Genomic DNA, 24,851 nt, shown 5'->3' with positions numbered 1-24,851 from the left:
AGAATAATAGCCAGTGACATGGGATAGCTTCTGTATAAAATTGCCAGTCAACAATGGGTTAACTTGCCATGTGTATTGGAAAGCATTATCCAAGCAGATCTGAGTTGCTCAAATATTATACAATTTCAGAAGGGCCTGCTTATATAACTAGCCTTTGGCTAACTCCTAGACATTGAGCTCCTAAAATGTCCCTATGCTATTAACTGATAAGAGTATGTTATATACATGGAACCTTATTGTACCAGCTTGTCTAGATAATTTGGGAAAAAATATAGTGACCACCTTCTTTTCTTCTGGTCATATGAAGATTTGGTGACTTAGTCCCATAAAAAACCTGGGCTCTTTGACTTGAGAAAGCTTCCTATCAAATAACAATTTACACATGTTGCTGCAGGGAGTTGCTGAGGGATTAAGTGTGTCCTTTGCAACTCCATTGGGAGAGAGCTCTTGGAAGCTGGTGCCTGATATCCTCTAGAATCTACCCAACACACCTTTTGACTTTATTAATCTTGCTCTGTTTGCTTTTACTATAATGTATCATAGATGTGAGTATAACATCTGAGTCTTATACATCCTTCTACTGAATTGTCAAATCTGGGAGTAGTCTTGGGGACCACCAGTATGCCACAGTGCTGTCTTAGTTTGTTAGGGCTTGTATAACATACTACCATAGAAGGAGTAGCTTAAGCAAGAAATACTTAATGGCATTTCTCACATTCTGGAGGCTGTAACATCCAAGATCAAGGCACTGATTTGACACTGATAAGGGCCTGCTTCCTGGTTCATTGATAACCACATTCTCACTGTGTCCTCACAGGTTAAAAGTGGCAAGAGAACTCTCTGGGGTCCCTTTTATAAGGACATTAAGCCCATTTATGAGGGCTCTACCTTCATAATCAAATTATTTTCCAAAGGCTCCACTTGCCAATACTGTCACATTGAAGATTAGGATTTCAGCATATAAATCGGAGGAGACATAAACATTGAGTCTATTTCAGGATTTTTAAGTTTGAAGTACCTAAGAGGTAAGCTGTCAACAGTGAAAGGATTATATTGATAAGAAGGATCATCGGGCTTCCCTTTAAGGTATTTGCAATTTGTGTCATTATTCACAACAGACTCAAAAACCAGAGCTGAGCAGAATTATAAGCTTGTAATTATAATGACATTATTAGTGCAAATTTAGACAGAATTTGTTGACTGCATGGTTCGTTTTATTCTTTTTGAAGACTTTGGTTACAACATTTTCCTAAAAGTAATATAGTATGTCTTTAGTGATTTTAGAGCTAGCAGTCAGTTTGTACAACTTTTAAGGAAGCATAAAAATTTAAGTCCAGATGTGTTAAATATCCTCATTAGCTTCTTTAATAATGACAGTAAGTAGTTAACATATACTAATCACTTGCCATTTGATAATTACTTGTGCTTTTAATGCATTATCTTGTTTAATCCTCACAATCACCCTGTGAAGCAGGTTTATTTCCATGTTATATGTGAAGAAAGAAAAGTTTATAGAGAATAAGTAACTTGCCCAGTGACATATTCCTTAATAAGTGGCAGTGCAAAAATGGACTTAAGAGCCTAAGCTTTTATCACAGTCTCATATTCTACATTGATATTAGGTCTAAAGGCAGAAATTATAGATAGTCAGAATTACCCTTGAAAATTCCCAGATCACTCAAACAATGTTTCTGAAAAAGTTCAACACACTTTTTTCTGCTTGGAACAAATCACTCTTTCTTTGGTTGAACATCATATTATATCAAAAAAATAAAATGCTTCTTGAATGGAATGGCACTTATTTTGCACTAGTTAAATTGTGACTGCTGCTCCTGTGTGCTGTCAGTCTCTTGCTATCTGCCTCACTATTTAACAAATATTTATTGAGTGCCTAATATGTGTCAAGGACTGTTTTAGGTATTGGGGATACAGAAGTAAGCAAAGCAAAGTTTGTGCCTTCTGGAATTTACATTATGGTGGAAAAAGATAGTAAGTGTGTATATGTATCTGTCTTTCTGATGTCCGAATGTGTATATATATATATGTATGCCAGCTGGTGGGTAAGTATAACGGGAAGAAAATACAGGTGGATAGGGAGTGCCAGGGCTCAGGTAAAGGAGTAGTTTCTGATTTTTCTGTGGGGTGGTCAAAGAGGGCCTCTCCAAAGGGAATAAGGGAATAAGCCATGTAATTATCTGGGAGACAGTGTTCTAGGCCAGTGGTTCTCAACCTTCCTAATGCCGTGACCCTTTAATACAGTTCCTGTGGGTCGTGACCCCCAGGTTGAGAACTGCTGCTAGGCAAAGGGAACAAGCACTGAGGTGTGCATATACCTGGGTCATTCAGGGAACATCAAGGATGCCATTGTGGCTGGAGCACAGTAAACAAGTGGGAGGAAAAATAGTAGGAGATGAGTTTGTAGCAGTAGAATGCAGGCCAGATTGCAGAGGGTCTTATAAGCCAGAGCTAGGATTCTGAAGTGTTATTAAGGGTTTAAGCATGTGAAAGATATATGACATTTTAAGGTCACTATGACAGGTATGGGAAGAATGGACTGTCGAGAGAAAAGATAGAAATAGGAAGAAGATAGGAGGCTATTACAAGAAGTCTTATATCAGGCTTAGGGATGGTAGTAGTGAGGTGAGAAGTGGAAAGATTATAATTTTTTAAGGTATTGCTGACATATTTTAATAATGGGGTGTAAGAGAAAGAGAACAGCTAACAGTGACCAAGTTTTTGTTTTTGATTTTTTTTTTCTGTCCTGATCAGCTGCAAGAATGGAAGTTCCATATATGGAGATATTTAGAAGACTAGAGAGGGAACAGATTTTGTGCCCTTCCACACTCAGGGTGGATGGATGGGAATCTAGAGTTTAATTTTGTCCATGTTGATTTGAAATGCCTATTAGACACCAAGCAGAGATGTTCAGTAGGCAGTTGAATGGATGCTGTTTAAAGTCATGAAACTGGATGAGGTAATAGGTATAGGTAGAGAAGATTTCTAGGAACTGTACTCTGGAGAACTCTGTCGTGTTTGTTAACTTGCTGTCTGTGTCTTGGTTGAGTCTTGCCTCTCTTTCCCCGTATCTCTTGAGCACATGTATTTATGTTGACTGTACCTATGATATGTATGATCCAATGCAGCACACTTGTGAAATAGTCTGAAGATGAAACTAAAATAGTAATACAAACACATTATGTTGATATATTGCTTTGAAGTTTATGAAAAACTTTTAGTCATCAAATGTCTACTGTACACCAGTAACTGTTCTAGGTTGTTTCATATATGTTACTTCATTTGGTTTTCCTGAATGATTGTGTTTGATATGTAAGTAGTGATGCTTATGGAGATACACCTATAAGGAAGACATTCTTTTGTGTTTGTATATGTTCTAAATTTATATATAAAATACATTTCTAATTAATGAGTACATAAATATCACCATTGATAACATAGAATAGAAAGAATATTACCAGCTATAGGCAAGTGACTTAAATTTCTCTTAGGTTCTATTTTCCATTGATAAAATAATAGTAGGTTTGAGATAGAACTCAGTCAAGGGGTTCTCAAACAGTTGATTGGAATCAGTTCTCATTTATTCTTCTATAATCAGTGTAAGACTTTTCCAATTAGAACCTAATTGATAAAATTTTTCATTTTAGATGCTTATTTGGTAACAAATACTTTGTAAACTCAAATGCTAATGTAAGGAGTGCTTTTCAGAAATGAAATATTTTTGTATTATCTATGGTGGGAGATGATAAAACATTGTTTTTTTAAATTATTTAGATATTGGAATTAAGAACAATTTCAGGAAAAAAATTTAAAAACAACAAAAAAAGAACAATTTCAGGTCCCAGGATTTGTGGTAGTAAAAGTTATTATTTCTAATATTCTCTGTAAACAGAAAAAAGGAATTCATCGTTGTACAAAATGCAGACTACAATTTTTGACCTGCAAAGAGAAAATGGATCATAAGACACAACATCGTACATTTATAAAGCCTAAGGAACTAGAAGGATTGCCTCCAGGAACAAAAGTGAGTTTTAAATATGTTGTATTTTAATATTTTATATAATAGAAATAAACTTCTATCTAGTTTTATTTATTGAATGTAATATTTAAATTGACTTCTGCTTGTGATTAAGACTTTACTTTTAGGTTTTATAATTTCTTATGCTTGGAAAGAATAACTTAAAATCATTGGTTTTTAGTTGATTGACATGTGCTTTGTTAGAGTGGTATTGTTAATACAACTAGATTGTAGACTGAGTCAGCAGGTTGTTTCAGTGTTTTATGGACTGTTTTTGAGCTATTCTGTTAGCATTGTGTTTATTTCAGCTGCTAGACTATAAGGTGTTTTGAGATCAGGAATCATGTTTATGTGTCTGCAGCATCTGTAATAATGCCTTGACTGTCATAGATTTGTTGATGTTAGTATCACTGAATCTATGTCAGAGAAGCAAGTTCTGCTTCTGGATAGCATTGCTGCATCTAGTGAGCAAGCACACATATGACTGCAAATTTTCCTATTTGCCTTATATACATGTTTCCTCTGGCTTCTTTTTTTATAAACTTTTTTTGAGACAGTCTCACTTTGTACCCTGGGTAGAGTGCCATGGTGTCATTATAGCTCACAGCAACCTTGAATTCTTGGACTCAAGAAATCCTCTTGCCTCAGCCACCTGAGGCACCTGCCACAATGCCAAGCTAGTTTTTTGTTTTTTTTTTTTTTCGATTTTTAGTGGAAATGGTGTCTCACTCTTGCTCAGACTAGTCTAGGATTTGCAAGCTCAAACAATCTACCTGCCTCAGCCTCCCAGAGTGCTAGGATTATAGGTGCAAGCCACTGCAACTGGCCTCTCTAGCTATTTTTTTTTTTTTTTTAAGACAGAGTCTCAATTTGTCGCCCTGGGTAGAATGCCGTGGCAACGTAGCTCACAGCAACCTCAAACTCCTCGGTTCAAGCAGTCCTCTTGCCTTAGCCTCCCAAGTAGCTGGGACTAAGGTGCCCACCACAACACCCAGCTAGTTTTTTCTATTTTTAGTAGAGATGGGGTTTTGCTCTTGCTCAAGCTGGTCTCAAACTCCCAAGCTCAGGTGATCCACTCAGCTGGCCTCCCATAGTGCTAGAATTACAGGCATGAGCCACTGCACCTGGCCTCTCTCTGGCTTCTTTATAATAAAGTTAGCTCTTGAATATGTGCTCCAGTGGAGGGATGCATAAGCCAAAGTGAATTAATCCACAAATGTTTATATTTATCTTTGAATACATACCTTCCATTGTGAGTATTTCTGCTATTTGAATTAACTAAAATAATGTAAAGCAATGTTCTGAACATCCAGCGTATTCCCTATAATCCAGGGTTTTTTTTTCTTATTACTAATAATAGAGCAGTAGTAATGAAAATATTATAAATAAATGACACTAAATATCTTGTAGCACTTTAGAATTAAACTTTCAGTGTGCTTTTTCATACATTATGTGATCTGTGTAGTGATCAAGTGAGGTAGGCAAGGCAGATATTATCCCCATATTACGGATGAAGAGGCTTAGAAAAAATAAATATTTTACTTTAGGTTACATGGCTAGGAAGAGGTAGTACCTCAGGTCTTTTGACTCTTACTCTAGTGCTTTTGTATGATACTAAGCCACATGTATTTCATAGGACTTTACAGAGATTGCTCCTCAAGCATATGGGAGAAATGTAGTCAAATAATTAAAAGAGAATGCTAGTAGGTGACTGTTTTCCATTATTAACCAGTAGATATAACTGAACACTTTTTTTCTAAATTTTGTATGTTCCATTTATAAGAAATGTCCAGAATGGGAAAATCCATAGAGACTAAAAGTTTCATATTAGTTCCAGTTCAGGAGATTCTGAGCATTGTTACAATCTCCATGCTGTATGATGAATTGATGTAACCTCTTCCATAACCTTTGGAAGTAGAAATTCTGTCTAGTGAGCCCCCAGAAAGAGAAGGTGACTTTCCATAGTTATTATTTCAGTCTTTGAGATTTAAATTTTGACCTCTGTATTTATGAAAGACTTTTAGTTTTATCAGAGCATTAAAATAGTCATGAAATGTGCTCATCTGATATTGATATAATTCGCACTGATTCCTAATTGTTTAAAATACATAAAAAAATACATATTAAAATATAACTGCCATCAATATAAAACTATAATGACAATAAATATTAAGGCATTTTTTGTTTAATTGGTTGACCAGGTGGACTAAATGGGAGACTTTATCTATTGTAGTATATACTTGCTATTTTTTTTTTTTTTTGGCAGAAACAGAGTCTCACTGTACCGCCCTCGGTAGAGTGCCATGACGTCACACAGCTCACAGCAACCTCCAGCTCTTGGGCTTACACGATTCTCTTGCCTCAGCCTCCCAATATCTGGGACTACAGGCACCCGCCACAATGCCCGGCTATTTTTTTGTTGCAGTTAATTAGCTGGCCCAGACAAGGTATATGGCTGGCGTCGTAACCACTGTGCTACGGGTGCCGAGCCTAAAATGATGATGTTTGACTTTTTATATTGTAGTGATTTTTTGGTAACAGCTTTATGGAGCTATAATTCATATACCACACAATTTAGCCATTTAAAGTGTACAATTCAGTAGTTTTTAACATATTCAAAGAGTTGTACAAACATTACCACAATCAATTTTAGAACATCTTTTTTATCACTTGAGAGAAACTCCATATCTATTAGTATTCACTCCATGTTTCCTCTCCATTAGCCCTGTACAAACTTCAATTTACTTTTATTTTCCTATTTTGGACATTTCTTATAAATTAAATCATACAAAATGTGATTTTTAGAGACTGGTTTCTTTCCCTTAGCGTGTTTCCTAAGTTCATCCATGTTGTAGCATGTTTCAGTTACTTCATTTCTTTTTGTGGCTGAATAATACACCATTGTATGGATATTAAACATTTTTTAGTATATGCTTATTTTTAGAAATGCATATTCATCTATGTTTTCTTTCGTTGCTTGTGCTTTTGGTGTCATATCTAAGAAGCCATTGCCTAACCCATGGCCATAAGAATTTAATACTATATTTTTCTTCTAAGGACTTTATACTTTTAGCTCTTAAAATTTGTCTTTTGATAGATTTTGAGGTACTTAGTGTGAGGTAGAGATCTAAATACATATTTTGCACATGGATATCAGTTTTTCCAACACCATTTGTTAAAATGAGTCCCTCCCCCATTGGAATTGTTTTGGCACCCTTGTCAAATACCAGTTGGCCTGGCCATGTGCAGTGGCTCAAACCTATAATCCTAACACTCTTGAGAGGCCTAGGCAGCAGGATTGCTTAAGGTCAAGAGTTTGAGACCATCCTGAGCAAGAACAAGACCCTGTCTCTACTAAATACAAATGGAACAAATTAGCCAGGTGTGGTAGCACATGCCTGTAGACATAGCTACTCGGGACACTGAGGCAGAAGGATCACTTAAACCCAGGAGTTAGAAGTTGCAGTGAGCTATGATGACACCAGTGCACTCTAGCCAGGGCACCAGAGTAAGACTCTGTCTCACTAAACGAAACAAAACCAACTGACTATACATGCGAGTACTTACTGCAATATTTTTAATACTAATATGATAATTAATATTCTAAAAATATATATTGCCTTTGTTTTTATAGGTTACTATTCGAGCTTCACTTGGACCTCTCCAATCAAAATTATCAAGTACATCTTCTAGTGGTTCTTCAAGCACATCTTCTCTTCAGGTCTCACCTCTAGCTGCTAAAAGTCTTATAAATGCAAGTAAATCTAAGATAAGTAGGTCTCATGCAGCTGCATCCACTTCAAATAAGTCTAGTACAAGTAAAGCAAGTACTTGTAAATATAAAGCAAAGTCCTCTTCCAAGCAAAAGAGACACCGCAACAGAAAAAATACAATCAGCATAGCTTTGAAGAACTTAAGGTAATATCTTTCATTCCTGATATACAATACTATTTAATCTTAAACATTAGAATTTTATTATAATATAATTTATTGTATCATATTTACATGATAATTATCTGGAATAAAGATCATGCAAATGATTAAAAGGTCCTCTGTATAACAGCTGAGCAGAACTTGAATTACTATATTCTATACCTTTCATCATTTACACTAATCTCATATCTTTTTTTTTTTTTTTTTGAGACAGAGTCTCACTATGTAGCCCTGGGTAGAGTGCTGTAGCATCACAGCTCACAGCAACTTCCAACTCCTGGGCTTAAGCAATTCTCTTGCCTCAGCCTCCCAAGTAGCTGGCACTATAGGTGCCCGCCACAATGCCCAACTATTTTTTGGTTATGATCGTAATTGTTGTTTGGCAGGCCTGGGCTGGGTTCAAACCCGCCACCTCTGGTATATGTAGATGGCGCCCTAGCTGCTGAGCTACAAGTGCCGAGCCTAATCTCGTATTTTGATGCTTGAATTGGTTAACTTGGTCCTTTTTATTGCAGGGAAACATTAACTGGTATTATTTATTTATTTATTCATTTATTTATTTATTTATCTATTTATTTATTTTTGAGGCAGGGTTTTCCTCTGTCTCCCAGGCTGGAATACAGTGGCATCATCATAGCTCACTGCAACCTCAGACTGCTAGGCTCAAGCCATCCTCCTGCCTCAGCCTCCCAAGTAGCTGGGACTTCTGGCAGGCACCACTACCACTATACCCAGCTAATTTTTCTATTTTTTGTAGAGACAGGATCTTGCTCTTGCTCTTGCTCTGGCTAGTTGTAAACTCCTGGCCTCAAGTGATCGTTCCTCCTCAGCCTCCCAGAGTGCTGAATTACAGGCACTAGCTACTGCACCCAGCCCGATGTTAATTTTTTTATACTTAGTTTACCTTGTTTCAAAGCAAATTTTCAAATTATAAGTGTATATTTAAAGATATTAATTTAAACACCTTGGCTTCAGTTAATAAAATGTTAATAAGGCTTTCCTGTATTATTTTTGCTTTACAACATATATATTTTTTTCTTGTCTCCATAGGTGTCAGTGGGGAATTCACAAGTGCATTGAGTGTCAGTCTAAAATAAAAGATTTTGCAAGCCACTTTTCTATACATATCCACTGTGATTTTTGCAAATACAGCACTAACTGTAACAAAGCCTTTATAAATCATATGATGAGGTAAGTTAAACACGTAAGTGAGCAATCAAAATTGCCATTTCGGAAGTTTGTTTTTTGGAAACAAAGTCCTATTAGAAGCAAGGTTGTTTTATCAAGGAGCTAAAAGGGTCTAGCAATAGAGAACTTTTAGGATGTTCCTTATACTGTTTTCCAGTGTAGTAACTCTTAAAATTACTGGGATAAAAACTATAAAAGCAGTTAGAGCCGGGTGTTGTGGCGAGTGCCTGTAGTCCCAGCTGCTTGGGAGGCTGAGGCAAGAGAATCGTGTGAGCCCAAGAGTTAGAGGTTGCTGTGAGCCGTGTGACGCCACGGCACTCTACCCAAGGGCGGTACAGTGAGACTCTGTCTCTACAAAAAAAAAAAGCAGTTAGAATAATGAAATTAGAATGAGTACGTTAAGGAAATTTGTTTTTCTATGAGAATTTTTTTTTATGTCTTTCAAAAAGTAGTTATATTAAATGTTTTCGATGTATTTATCAGATAAATATAGTTGGCTCTCTGTATCCATGAATTCCGCATCTGTGGATTCAACCAACTGTAGATTAAAAATACTTTCTTTTTTTTGAGACAGAGTCTCGCTATGTCACCTTCAGTAAAATGCTGTGGCATCACAGCTTACAGCAACCTCCAACTCTTGGGCTTAAGCTATTCTCTTGCCTCAGCCTCCCAAGTAGCTGGGACTACAGACATCCACCACAATGCCTGGCTTTTTTTTGTTGCAGTTGTCATTGTTGTTTAGCTGCCCTGGGTTCAACCCACCAGCCTCAGTGTTTGTGGCTGGCGCCATAACCACTGTGTTGCGGGCACCGAGCCTAAAAATATTTTGTAAATTGCATCTGTATTGAACATGTATAGGCTTTTTCTCTTGTCATTATTTCCTAATCGATACAGTATGACAGGCTCGGCGCCTGTATGTAGCTCAAGCGACTAGGGCGCTAGCCACATACACCCGAGCTGGCGGGTTCGAATCTAGCCTGGGCCTGCCAAACAACAGTGACAGCTAGAACCAAAAAATAGCCAGGCATTGTGGCAGGCACCTGTAGTCCCAGCTACTTGGGAGGCTGAGGCAAGAGAATCACCTAAGCCCAAAATTTGGAGGTTGCTGTGAGCTGTGATGCTGCAGTACTCTACCCAGGGCAACAGCTTGAGACTATCTCAAAAACAAAAATAAAAAACAGAATGACAACTATGTACATAGCATTTACATTGTATTAGGCATTATAAGTAATCTAGAAATGATTTAAAGTATATAGGAAGATGAGCATAGATTATATGCAAATACTGTACCATTTTATATCAGGGACTTGAGCATTCACAAATTTTGTTACCTATGGGAAATCCTGGAACCAATCCCCGTGAATACTGAGCAGTGGCTATATATGTAACCTCATGAGTATTACCCTCTTTGAAGCAGTCACCTTGAGAAGCTCCAGGGTTTTTTGTTTTGTTTTGTTTTGTTTTTTCTTATCGCCCTCAGTAGAGTGCCATGGCATTATAGTTCACAGCAACCCCAAACTCCTGGGCTTAACCAATTCTCTTGCCTTAGCCTCCTGAGTAGGTGGGACTACAGGCACCCGCCACAACGTGTGGTTATTTTTTTATTTTTTTGAAGTTTTGGCCGGGTCTGGGTTTGAACCTGCCACCTCTGGCACATGGGGCCAGTGCCCCACTCCCTTGGGCCACAGGCGCAGCCCACTTGCGGCCATTTTTAGAGACGTCTGATTTTTGTTCAGGCTGGTCTCGAACCTGTGAGCTCAGGCAATCCACTCACCTTGGCCTCCCAGATTTCTGGGATTACAGGCGTGAGCCACCGCACCCAGCCTCTTTCTCCCACCTCTTTGTTTTTATCTAAAATGTCTGTTTAAACCCTTTTTGATACCCTCAAGATTTTATTGTAATATTTTTTATTTTTATTTTTTTTTTTGAGACAGAGTCTCAAGCTGTGGCCCTGGGTAGAGTGCTGTGGTGTCACAGCTCACAGCAACCTCAAACTCTTGGGCTTAAACGATTCTCTTGCCTCAGTCTCTCAAGTAGCTGGGACTACAGGTGCCCGCCACAACGCTCCGCTATTTTTGTTGCTGTTGTTGCGGTTGCAGTTGTCATTGTTGTTTCAGCAGGCCTGGGCCAGGTTCCAACCTGCCAGCCTCCGTGTAAGTGGTCAGCACCCTACCCACTGAGCTACAGGTGCTGCCGATTTTATTGTAATCTTTCAGTTGTTAACCTTGACTACTTATTACTCAGAGGTTATCCTTTTTGTTTTTCTCACTTAACTTTTTTCTTTTTTTTTTTAACTTTTTTCTCTCAAGCTTTTTTCCCCTTTATCCAGACATTAATCTCAGAAAACAGACACGTCCCTTGCACAATGACAACTGTGTGAAGAGAAGAAAAAAGAAAAATAGACATGTCCCACTTTTTTGTAAACAATTTTCTTTACTAGCTTGTCATTTTTTTTTTTTTTTTTTGTAGAGACAGAGTCTCACTTTATGGCCTCAGTAGAGTGCCATGGCATCACACAGCTCACAGCAACCTCCAACTCCTGGGCTTAAGTGATTCTCTTGCCTCAGCCTCCCGAGCAGCTGGGACTACAGGCGCCCGCCACAACGCCCAGCTATTTTTTGGTTGCAGTTCAGCCGGGGCCGGGTTTGAACCCACCACCCTTGGTATGTGGGGCCGGCGCCTTACCAACTGAGCCACAGGCACCGCCCACTTGTCATGTTTTTATCCCTTGTAATTTGAGTGTTGTACCCACATATACCGTAGCTAAGCTGCTCCTTTAAAGTTATCCAGGCCAGGTGTGGTGGCTCATGCCTGTAATCCTAGCACCACTGTGGGAGTCAGAGGTGGGTGGATTGCCTGAGCTCAGGAATTTGAGACTAGCCTGAGTTAGAGAGAGATCCTGCCTCTAAAACTAGCCCGATGTGGCTCGGCACCTGAATCTCAGTGGTTAGAGCACCAACCACATGCACCAAGGGTGGCTGGTTCAAACCCGGCCTGGGCCAACTAAACATCATAGCCTAATCACCGAATATACCCACTTTTTTCATTCTTCTCTGTGACTTCCTCAGAGTATTTAATATTTTTGATCACTGACTTTTGAAACTCCTCTCAACTGCTGTTTTTCTTTTTACTTTTTAGGTATTCTAATTACCTTTTCTTCTTTCAACTCTTCTTGCCTCTTTGTAATCTCTTTCATTGTTCCTTAAGCACTCTCAGAGTTTTACTCTTTACCTTTCTTTTTTATTGGCCGGGGCTGGGTTTGAACCCGCCACCTCCGGCATATGGGACCGGCGCCCTACTCCTTGAGCCACAGGCGCCGCCCTTACTCTTTACCTTTCAACTGTAAATCCTCTCGTTTCTTTTTCTTTCTTTTTTTTTTTTTTTGTGACAGAGTCTGTTTGTCACCCTCAGTAGAGTGCCTTGGCATCAGAGCCCGCAGCAACCTCAAACTCTTGAGCTCAGGCAGTTCTCTTGCCTCAGCCTCCTAAGTAGCTCGGACTATAGGCACCTGCCACAATGCCCAGCTATTTTCAGAGACATGCTCTTGCTCTGGCTCAGGCTGACCTCAAATTCCTGAGCTCAAGCAATCTACCCCTCTCTGCCTCCCAGAGTGCTAGGTGTGAGCCACCGCACATGGCCTTAAATCATCTAATTTCAATGCTGAGTTTCCCTGAGATCCAATATTTATTTCTATTTGATACTTTTCCCTTTGTCTCACTGACATCTATGAGGAACAAAAATAATCAAAGTTACTGTCTGTCTAGGACTCAAACCACTTTCACCTCAGTACCTTTAAGCTCAGTCTGTTTCAGGACACCATTGTATAAACATGGAACACCAGCTAGAAATAATACACTATCCCAAGTTTCTGAGGCCTATAGAGCTGTCTTGATCTGTCACCACACATCATGGCTTTCTGAGAGTCTGCCTTCTTCAGTTTACTAGTGTGCCTCACCACTACAAAAGTGGTTCTGCACCCACACTCAAGTTGCTCTAAACCAGACCCTAGCCAGACCTCAGTACACTGCTAGGAGGGTTCTCTTACTCTGTGCTGAATAGATGACAGTCCTAATAGCTGTGACTTTATCCCTAATTTTGAGCGGATTAAATTGGAAAATATGTTTGGCATGTTGTCCTCTCTTCTCACATTTTCTTTAGGCTCACCTGACTGTCTTGTAGGACCTCCAACCCTGTTCTTTCCCACAAAATTCTCAACTGGCCCAAGAGTCCCTTTATAACCTCTTTATAATTTCCAGTAAGCCCAAACCCTGCATTGTCATCACTTCCATTGAGCTCTTACTCATCATTAACCCTTATAGAGTCGAAAGCTTCCACTTCTACTCTCCTAAGGGCCTTGTGGTACCCTTAGCTTTTCCCTACTTTGGTAGTGCTTTGCTTCCCCTGTTGCCTCAGGTTCATCTCCCTGAATGGTGCACCCTCACTCCTTCCCAGCGTGGACTTTTATCATAGGCTTGAGCTCTGTACATACAGAAGCTTCATTTTCTTGGAAGTTGAGTACCTTTATTTCAGCCTACACCAAGTCTGTGGCCAGAAGACAGGCCTCCAAAATCTATTAATCTTCCCCAATGTAGAGTTTCTCCATATTCAATAACTAAAATGGCTTTTTTTTTTTTTTTTGCTTGTAACACTATTTTGAAGATACATTTTTTTTTTTTTTTAATAGAGACAGAGTCTCACTTTATGGCCCTCGGTAGAGTGCCGTGGCCTCACACAGCTCACAGCAACCTCCAACTCCTGGGCTTCAGCAATTCTCCTGCCTCAGCCTCCCGAGTAGCTGGGACTACAGGTGCCCGCCACAACGCCCGGCTATTTTTTGGTTGCAGTTAAGCCGGGGCCGGGTTTGAACCTGCCACCCTCGGTATATGGGGCCGGCGCCTTACCGACTGAGCCACAGGCGCTGCCCGAAGATACATTTTTTTATTCTTGGTTATTCCCTGGAATGCGCTTCTCCTCCTCTCTCAGTTCACCTTGTGTGAAATATCTGATCATCACAGCTGCTCATAGGGATCATTCCTTTCTTTGAGTTCTGTAACATTCAGCTATTTTGCCTTACATGTGTCTGTTATCTCTTTGAGAGAGGAGCTCTTTGTATTCACCCTGGCACCTATTCTGAGGATATTTTCTTGGAATTACAACTAGCCAGAGTATTTCTTTTCCCATGCATATATATTATGCTGGTGATGGGTTACCTTGTATCTGAGGGTAACTTTTGGCCTGCCATGTTGGCTAGTTTGAGTTTGTCAGTGGAAGATAGGGCTGGTGCTTCTCAAACTTTAGTTTGCATAAGAATCAACTAGAAAACTCATTAAAACTGATTTCTGGGCTCCACTGACAGAGATTGATTCAGTAGGGTTGCAGTGAGGCCTAATGGGCTCTGCTGCCTTTAATTTGCTTTCTTTAAAAGTTCTCTTAGTAATTACAAAGGACTCATTAAATGTTTCACTTTACTGATGTTAAGCAATGGCATTTAGCAAAAGTAGTATTTACTTTCAGGATCATCTAGGTCAGCGGTTCAGGAACTGTATTAAGGGGTCGTGGCATTAGGAAGGTTGAGAACCACTGATATAGGTTATTCCCCCCCAAAAAACATACTAAGATTAGAAAGTAATAAATAATTATTATTCATAATTTCCATTATAGAAAAGTACATTATTTACATTATTAGCAAATATATTTTAAATTGTTTACTCTTAAGAGTTAAAAAATTAATTTGATGCTCATTTTTTAACTCTGAGCACTTTTTTAATAATAATGAGGTACTGATCATCTAAGAATATTCTCAGGAAAACAGGTCATTAGAAAATATTCACAAAATCGAATGTAGCTAACAATGTAGAATTAATCAGAGATGATTTTTTTAGTCCATTCAAGCTACTATAACAAAATACCATAGGTTGGGTGGCTTATAAACAACAGAAATTTATTCCACACAGTTCTAGAGGCTGGGAAGTCTGCAATCAAGGCACCAGCAGATTTGGTGTCTGGGTGAGGGCCCATTCCTCATTGATAGCACATCTTGTTGCATCCTTACATGTGAAAGGGGCAGGCTAGCTCTCTAGGGTCTTTTTGATAAGGGCACAAACCCCATTCATGAGAGTTCTGCCTTCATGGCCTAATTACCTCCCAAAGACCTCTCCTCCTAATACCATCACCTTGGGGGATTTAAATATTGGCATGAGTTTTGGGGGTATGCCAACATTCAGATCATAGCAGTGACCAACAGAATTTTATTGTTTAGATCATGATCTTGTATTCAAAACTAGGAAATTAAGCATAAGTTTGAAATATGGTCATAAAATTAGTGACTTATCATATAGTAAAATTAATAAAATCTTGTTTATCTCTTGTCTTTCTAGCTTTCATAGCAACCATCCAAGTAAACGGTTTCATATTTTTAAGAAGCATTCAGGAATTCTCAGGTAACTAGTTTATCTTTTTCCGTTTTCTTGTTTGAAAATTGTTGTAACTTTTAGAACCTGATGTTGGAGTGCCTGTTTTAGAAATCTAAATGATGACATGTTAAAAGTTACGTTTCTTATATTCTTAGACCAAAAGTGGGGGAATAGCCTAACCTCTCTGACTAAACTTTCTTTTAGCAGTGCCAGACATGAAGATGAAACCTGAAAATAAAGGTCTCCATCAACATTTAAATAGAAGCAAATTTATTAAAATACCACAATACTTAAAATCAATATATGGCCTTTATAATTCTTAGGGGTTGTTTTGAAATAAAAGTATATAACTTACTTGCTGTATGGCAGTGGTTCTCAACTTTCCTAATGCCACAACGTATTTTCATTGTTAAAAAGGGGTCATGACCCACAGGTTGAGAACCACTGCTGTATAGAAAGAGTAGACTGGCCCAGCAAATCCAAGCAATGTAACCTGGCTCATTGTACCCTCAATGATTCCTTAACAATAAGAAAAAAAAGAAAGAGTTGATTGATATTTCTAAAATCATTGATAATTAACTTTGGTCATACCATACACACTTAGCTCAGAACCCACTAAACCTGTGGATTCTTCTTTTGATTTTCACCTTCTTTTGATTCTTTTGACTGCATATTCCTTTAATTTTATTCATATTGAAAGACATTTGCCAGGCATTGAATAGTACCTGGTACATAGTAGGTACTTAGCAAAAATTCACAGAGTAAATTAATGTATATATTGTAAATGACATATGTGGATGATGCTGGACTAACAACTCATGGGCAGGGGAAAGTTTTATTTTATTTTGTAAGTATAAAGAATGAAAAGAGAGTCATTAATTCTAAAGATGAGACTTTGATTTTTACCATATTGTTGTCAAGCTCAATTGTATGCTTAGGGGTTTTTTTTGTTTGTTTGTTTTTTGTCTTTTGTTTTTTTGGAGACAGAGTCTCAAGCTGTCACCCTGGGTAGAGTGCTATGGCATCAGAGCTCACAGCAACCTCAAACTCTTGGGCTTAAGAGATTCTCTTGCCTCAACCTCCCAAGTAGCTGGGACTACAGGTGCCTGCCACAGCGCCTGGCTATTTCTTTTTGTTGTTGCAGTTCTCATTGTTTTAGCTGGCCTGGACCAGGTTCGAACCCACCAGCCCTGGTGTATGTGGCTGGCAACCTACCCACTAAGTTATGGGTGCTGGCTATGCTTAGGTTTTTTTTTTGTTTTGTTTTGTTTTGCAGTTTTTGGCTGGGGCCGGGTTTGAACCCACTGCCTCCGGTATATGGGGCCAGTGCCCTACTCCTTTGAGCCACAGGCGCCGCCCTATGCTTAGTTTTTTAATTAACTATATAATTTAAAGATCCGAGATTTTTTTTTTCAACTTAGGTGATTCTCACATCTAAATAGAAAATTGGCCAATTTCTGTGTATGGGAGTGAGAATATTTATAATTGTAGGCTTGGCACTTGTGCTCAGTGGTTAGGGTGCTGGCCACATACACTGCGGCTGGTGGGTTCAAACCTGGCCCAGGGCTGCTAAACAACAATGATGACAACAACAACAAAAAATACCTGGACATTTGGTGGGCACCTGTAGTTCCAGCTACTTGGGAGGCTGAGGCAGGAGAATCTCTTGGGCCCAAAAGTTTGGTTTTTTTTTTTGAGACAGAGCCTCAAGCTGTCACCCTGGGTAGAATGCCGTAGCATTACACAACTCACAGGAACCTCCAACTCCTGGGCTCAAGTAATTCTTCTGCCTCCGCCTCCCAAGTAGCTGGGACTACAGGCGCCAACCACAACGCCTGGCTATTTTTTGTTGCAGCCATCATTGTTGTTTAGTGGGCCTAGCTGGATTCGAACCTGCCAGCTCAGGTGTATGTGGCTGACACCTTAGCCACTTGAGCCACAGGTGCTGAGCCTGGGCCCAAGAGATTGAAGTGGCTATGAGCTGTGATGCCACCACACTCTGCTGAGGGCAACATAGTGAGACTCTGTCTCAAAAAAAAAGATTATAATTCTATAACAGTGCTTTTTGCAATTACTGTTTTGTTAAAATGTTCATTCTTTAGCTATTTATGGTGTACCTATCACATATGAACAGTGTAGCAGGTCTTATACAGATGGCAATAATAAGAAGAAAGCTTTGGTACCAGCCTTCAAGGAATATCTAATTTACTGGAGGGTTTTAAGGTGTAAATATAAATAACTACAGTAATACAAGGAGATCTGTAATAAGTGCAGTGAGAGTTAATGATTTCAGGCTCGGTGCCTATAGCTCAGTGGCTAGGGCACCGGCCATGTACACCAAGGCTGGCTGGCTCAAACCTGGCCCGGGCCTGCCAAACAACAATGACAACTACAACCAAAAAGATAGCTGGGCGTTGTGGCAGACACCTGTAGTCCCAGCTACTTGGGAGGCTGAGGCAAGAGGATCACTTGAGCCCAAGAGTTTGAGGTTTCTGTGAGCTATGTCGCCACAGCACTCTACCAAGGACGACATAGTGAGACTCTGTCTCAAAAAAAAAAAAGAGAGAGAGAGTTAGAGTTACTGATTTCAAAGGGGAGAAATGTCTCTACTTACAAGAAGCAGCACAGGGCTATCCTAGTTGGAAGAAATAGCATGGATAAAAATGCAGAAAGCGAAAAACAGAAACCATATACATTCTTCTCAGTCACCATGTATAACCAGTAATATTGTTTGGATAAAGTACAAAGTTCCTATGACATATTATTGAGATCAAAATCTGGGCCAGGTACAGTGGCACTTCTATAATCCTAGCACTTCATGAGGCCATGGCAGGAGGATCACTTGAGGCCAAGAGTTTGAGACCAACCTGAGCAAGAGCAAGACCTCATCTCTACCAAAAAATAGAAAAATTAGCTGGGCATGGTGGCATGTACCTGTAGTCCCAGTTATGAGGGAAGCTGAGGCAAGAGGAACACACAACCCTAGGAGTTTGAGTTTCCAGCAAGCTATGATGACACCATACCACTCTAACCCAGGTGACAGAGCACAATCCTATCTTAAAAAAAAGTCAATGTTTAGGGGAATGGTTTTGAGCTTAGATCGAGATTATAGAATTCTCGGAAACAAAGCTGTGGAGTTTAGACTAAATTTTAATTTGGAAGACATTGGAAAAACCATTAGTATTTTCAATACAGTCAAAGGTACAGAAGGAAGATCAATGTGGGGGGTATATACAAAGTAAGTTGTAGTTGCTTGAGGGACATAGACTGGTTATGTGGTTATGGTTATTGTGGTAGTTAAGACTGATTTAATAGTGACCTTGGTTTAAGGTAGTGAAGTGGCATCACATCATGTTTAAGAACTAGGCTCTGAGCTCAGCACCTGTAACACAGTGGTTACAGCACCAGCCACATACACCAAGGCTAGCAGTTTCAAACCCAGCCCAGACCAGCTAAAACAGTAATGACAACTGCAATAAAAAATAGCTGGGCGTTGCGGCGGGCGCCTGTAGTCCTAGCTACTTGAGAGGCTGAGGCAAGAGAATCACCTCAAGAGTTCGAGCTTACGAGGTTGTTGTGAGCTATGACTCCACGGCACTCTACCAAGGGTGACATAGTAAAACTGTCTCAAAAAAAAACTAGGCTCTGGCTGGGTGCAATGGTGCATGCCTGTAATCCTAGCACTCTGGCAGGCTAAGGCAGGAGGATTTCTTGAGCTCAGGAGTTTGAGACCAGCCTGAGCAAGAGCAAGACCCTGTCTCTACTAAAAAGTAGAAAAATTAGCCAGGCGTTGTGACAGTTGCTTGTAGTCCCAGCTACTTAGGACACTGAGGCAAGAAGATCACTTGAACCCAGGAGTCTGAGGTTGCTGTGAGCTAGGCTGAGGCCATGACACTCTAGCCTGGGCAACAGAGTGAGACTCTGTCCCTCAAAACAAACAAACAACAACAACAAAAAAAACAGGCCAAGTGGGTGGCGCCTGTGGCTCAGTGGGTAGGGCACTGGCCTCATATACCGAGGGTGGCAGGTTCGAACCCAGCCCTGGCCAAACTGCAACAAAAAAAACGGCCAGGCGCCTGTAGTCCCAGCTACCCGGGAGGCTGAGGCAGGAGAATCACCTAAGCCCAGGAATTGGAGGTTGTTGTGAGGTGGGACACCATGGCACTCTACCAAGGGCAATAAAGTGAGACTCTGTCTCTAAAAAAAAAACAGACTAAGCACAGTGGCTTATACCTGTAATCCTAGCACTCTGAGGCTGAGGCGGGTAGATTGCTTGAGTTGAAGAGTTGGAGACGAGCCCAAGCAAGAGCGAGACCTTGTCTCTACTAAAAATAGAAAAAAAGTAAAACTAACTGGGTGTTGTGGCAGATGGCCTGTAGTCCCAGCTACTCCAGAGGCCAAGGCAGAGAATTGCTTGAGCCCAAGAGTTTGAGGTTGCTGTGAGCTATGATGACCCCCCCCTCCCAGCACTCTGCCAAGGGCAACAAAATGAGACTCTGCCTCAAAAAAAATAAATAAATAAAAGGCCAGTCGGTGTGGTGGCTCACACTTTGTAATCCCAGCACTCTGGGAGGCTGAGGCAGGAGGATTGCTTGAGCTCAGGAGTTCACGACCAGCCTGAGCAAAAGCAAGACCCCATCTCTACTAAAAAAAAAAAAAAAATAGAAAAACTAGCTGGGCATGTTGGTGGGTGCCTTTAGTCCCAGCTACTGGGGAGGCTGAGGCAGGAGGATTGCTTGAGCCCAGGTGTTTGAGGTTGTTGTGTGCTATGATATCACAGCACTCTATCCAGGGCAACAGTGTGAGACTATCTCAAGAAAAAAAAAAAAAGAAAACATGGCTCTAGAATCAAAGGACTCAGTGTCAGACCTGTCCTATCCTTGGTAGGATACTAATCCTTGACCTGGTCCTCAGTAAAAAAAAAGTGGTAATTACAGCACCTTACTCTCTGGGTTGTTATAAGATTTACATCAGTTGTTATATCTGAAACCCTCGAACTGTCACGGTAAGTGCTCAATAACTTATTAATATTATAAAGTATATGAAATACTGCATGTTTAAAGGAAAAAGTGAATCAGAGATGTCTATAATTTGAGCCTGAATATTAGGAAGTGGCATCCTAAGGACCAGTCAGGAGAGATTATTTTTGAGGGGAAAGTACATGATTTCAGTTTTAGGAAGATAGTTTTTAATGTGCAAGAGTGACAGGTAGGTGTAAATATACAATAGGCTATTAAGTCCAGGACCTCAGAGAAGTAAATCTGAAGTGCTGGTTTTTATTCCTATACAGGTGAAATATTTAAGTTTAAAGTGTATGATGAACTTTAAAAGCATATGTATATGCATTGTTAATAAACTGATAATTACATAATTTTTTTAAAACCTTCACATGTTATGGGCCAGGCACAGCAGCTCACACCTGTAATCCCAGCACTCTGGGAGGTCAACTCAGGTAGATCACCTGAGCTCACAAGTTCGAGACCTGCCTGAGCTAGATCGAGACCCCGCCTCTAAAAATAGCCAGGTGTTGTGGTGGGCACCTATAATCCCAGCTACTGGGGAGGCTGAGGCAAGAGAATCGCTTGAGCCCAGGAATCTGAGGTTGCTGTGAGCTATAATGCTACAGCACTGTACTGGAGGTGACAAAGTGAGACTGTCTAAAAAAAAAAAAAAAAAAAACCTTCATATGTCTTTTATAATTTTATCTTTATTAAATAAGACACTAGATTATAGGCTCCACAAACTATACCTCTTTTTATTTACTATTTTATTCACAATACCCAGTAGTACATGTGTACAAAAGGTCCTCAGCAAATGTATACTTATATATTTGAATGAGTGAATGTTACATCCTTGCTTTGCAGGTGGGCAAAGTCATGGAAAGATTGTGACTTGCACACAATGTTTCAGAAATTGTTACCGGAGCTAAGACTGGGTTTTGGGTCTCTTCACACCTAGCTTTTAACAAGTTGAGAGAGAACAATTGATAGAGCATTACATCTTGGCGTAGTTTAGACATGGTGCAGTACCATTTTCTAGAGAACCATTTTAGGTATATCAAGTTTATGTAACAAAGTTGAGAAATGGCAGTCATATATAAAATACAAATCCAGTTATTGTATGGAAAAATAATTATTGTACTCATGTACTGATTTCCATAAGAGATAATAACCCTCTATTTACTGTCTTATTGTTTCCTCAGGGGCATTACTCTCGTGTGCCTTAAATGTGATTTCCTAACTGATTCTTCGGGCTTAGATAGTATGGCTAAGCACTTAAGTCAACGTAAAAATCATACATGCCAAGTTATAATAGAGGATGGTACGTATATATAATTATTATTACTTTGCTGATGTTTATTCCAGTATTTTTGATCAACCACAGTATGGGCTCTTACATATTAAAATGAAAATCTCACTCTTCATATATACTATTTTAAATGTAAAACTCTACTTCCGATTTCAGTTTCTGCAAGTACCTCAACTTCTGAACCCACTTCTACGTAAGTTTGATTTTCATTCAGTGCATTTTCCTTTGATGGATTTTAGCACTGTTGTATTTTTAAAATGTATCATTAATAGAAATGAAAAATATTAAAGTATTTTTTGTTCTTTTTTTTTTTTTAAGATGCTTGTTGAAATAGATTCCTGCTCTGTGGAGCTCGTGCAACCTGGTGCAAGACAAGTCGGAATTTCCTAAGTTCAAAGTTCTAAAGTGTTTTCTTATACAAAGGCAGTTTCCTAAATTCAGAGTTCTGAAGTGTTTTCTCACACGAAGGCGATTAAACAGCCAAGTTCATGACACTAGCTCTAATCATCAGATCTTCTCACCTTTCAGATGGTACTAGATTCTTCCACCTTATCTTTGTGTCAGGTTAACATATCTTAACGTGGTTTTTTAATCCTTTTTTCCTCCAGCCGGCTCTCCAAAAATAACTTTTGTTGCTATGGTCTTTTCTTGTTTTGCTTAAAATAATTTGTATTCTTATCTGCTATACTTGCCTTCACAATATTACATTCTAAACAATATGGCTGTTCATCTTTTCTGTCTGTTTTGTCTGCTTTCTTAATTTCTTATAAAGCTTACATTTTTAGGTCGATAGCTGTTTTTCTTGCATTTTTTGTCTGTCATTGTTCTGTTTTTTTGTGTGTGTGTGTTTTTCAGGTGCATGTTGATAGCTGTTTTTCTCGCATTTTTTGGCTGTCTGTCATTGTTCTGTTTTTCGTGTTTTTCAGATGCAGAAGCAACACAAATTTCAAAAAATGTCCAGGATATTCCTGGCAAGTGTCCCCCTTCAGTGGACACAACTGATGCCTATTCTCTCTTTTCAAGGAATGTGATTTATATGACTGTCAGATCTCCTCTAGTTTGTGGCCTTAAGAAATCAGATCTTGGGGAGAGTCTTTTCCTATCTGACGGGCCTCCCATAAGGCTGATGTTTATTTGGCTAGAGATGACCTCAAGGCCCACCAAATTGAGCACAACTTCCCTCTGGGGGCTTTGGCTTTCCATCTTGAGCTTATAGATCAATTCTAACCAAGAAAAGCCCATCAGATCAATAATTCAACATCCAAATTGAAGTTTAATCAGTTTAAATCTGGATGCTGCCCTTTAATATTCTTTAGCATGCATTCAGTCCGAGGAATATAAAAATTCTGGTTATGTAGGGAACCAAGGTTATTTTTATGTTCTTGGAAAAGCAAAATTTCTAAAATTACAGTTCCAAAGTTAAAGTTATATTGTTATGTAAAAATTTATCCAGTATTACTTTTAGGAATTTTCAACAATATTGATATTCAGATTTTTAATTTTTAAATTTTTTTTTTTTTCGTAGAGACAGACTTTCACTTTATCGCCCACAGTAGAGTGCCGTGGCATCACACAGGTCACAGCAACCTCCGACTCCTGGTCTTAGGCAATTCCCTTGCCTTAGCCTCTCGAGTAGCTGGGACTACAGGCGCCTGCCACAACGCCCAGCTATTTTGTTGTTGTTGTTGTTGTTGTTGTTGTTGTTGTTGTTGTTGCAGTTTGGCCGGGGCCGGGTTTGAACCCGCCACCCTTGGTATATGGGGCCAGCACCCTGCCCACTGAGCCACAGGCGCTGCCCAGATTTTTAATTTTATTTTTATAGCTCAGTTTTTCTTTTGTTTTTCACCAAATATATTGATGTCAGTTTCATTATGTCTACCTTGGTGCTCTTCTCTATAGCATTTGTTTTGTGTTTGTTTGGTTTTGTGTGTGTGTTTAGGAGCTCCAAGGAATTTCTTAGAATTCTCTATATATTTCATGTAACTACCTATTGCTGGCTTCTTAACTTGATACTTGTTCAGACCATTAGATATTACATGTGGTGTCTATTGCTGGCCTATCATTAACATTATCTTAGGGATTATAAGTTCAAAGACATAAAGTTGGCAAAAACTATTATTATAGACCTTAAATTTTAAAGTTACATTTCTGTACATCTAAAACATAACATCTTCTTAGCCATTAATGTAATTCCTTTGGATAAAGATAATATATTCAAGAAAATATTGGGACCAAAAATGCACTTGTTTCTTGCCCATACATGCAGATGTATATTTTTTTTAATTTGGTGTTTGTTTATTTTGGTTACATGGAATATAGATTTACTGAACAGTTTTGATGTTATTACTTATTTTTTTAATAAAATTTGTATTGTTAAAGTGCCTTCAGAATTATTTTCTAATAATTTCATATAAAAGCTGTAGACCAATATCTTTTTTTTTTTTTTTGTAGAGACAGAGTCTCACTTTATGGCCCTCAGTAGAGTGCCATGGCATCACACAGCTCACAGCAACCTCCAACTCCTGGGCTTAAGCGATTCTCTTGCCTCAGCCTCCCAAGTAGCTGGGACTACAGGCGCCCACCACAACGCCCAGCTATTTTTTGGTTGCAGTTCAGCCGGGGCCAGGTTTGAACCCGCCACCCTCCGTATATGGGGCCGGCGCCTTACCGACTGAGCCACAGGCGCTGCCCGTAGACCAATATCTTGTAACTAGGAGCATTATACTGCATAGTTAGATGAAACCCAGTTATTTGGCCCACAGCCTAAGGCTTTATCTACTGAGTGCTTCTTGTGCTTTTTCCTCCAGCACAGTTAAAAGCTCACAGTTTAAACTTCACTAATTTCTTAAACTTTAAAGGCTAGCAAAAACTCCCTTTGTGATCTTAATAATTACAAAAGTGGCCAGGTTCTGAAGTCATTTGACAAAATCATGAGTGGTGTTTTTACTCTAAAGGCAGAACTGTTTGAATGTACT

The 24,851-nt window shown here is 39.3% G+C and overlaps 1 protein-coding gene across 1 annotated transcript in view; it reads left to right on the top strand.

Moving 5' to 3' along the window:
* ZNF280C (zinc finger protein 280C) overlaps positions 1-24,295 on the top strand; it is a 70,286-nt gene extending 45,991 nt beyond the window's left edge. The window contains exons 14-20 of the mRNA XM_053581012.1: positions 3,908-4,039; positions 7,668-7,951; positions 9,017-9,157; positions 15,532-15,594; positions 21,770-21,888; positions 22,033-22,069; positions 22,195-24,295. Coding sequence (XP_053436987.1) covers positions 3,908-4,039; positions 7,668-7,951; positions 9,017-9,157; positions 15,532-15,594; positions 21,770-21,888; positions 22,033-22,069; positions 22,195-22,210 — 792 coding nt within the window. The 3' untranslated portion in view covers positions 22,211-24,295. The remainder of the gene's footprint in view (positions 1-3,907; positions 4,040-7,667; positions 7,952-9,016; positions 9,158-15,531; positions 15,595-21,769; positions 21,889-22,032; positions 22,070-22,194) is intronic.
* The last annotated feature ends 556 nt before the right edge of the window (positions 24,296-24,851 follow it).

Source organism: Nycticebus coucang, chromosome X, assembly GCF_027406575.1.
Source record: "Nycticebus coucang isolate mNycCou1 chromosome X, mNycCou1.pri, whole genome shotgun sequence".
In the NCBI taxonomy this organism is placed as follows: domain Eukaryota; kingdom Metazoa; phylum Chordata; class Mammalia; order Primates; family Lorisidae; genus Nycticebus; species Nycticebus coucang.
The sequence above is the reverse complement of the archived record's forward strand: the minus strand, read 5'-3'. Positions and strand labels throughout refer to the sequence as shown.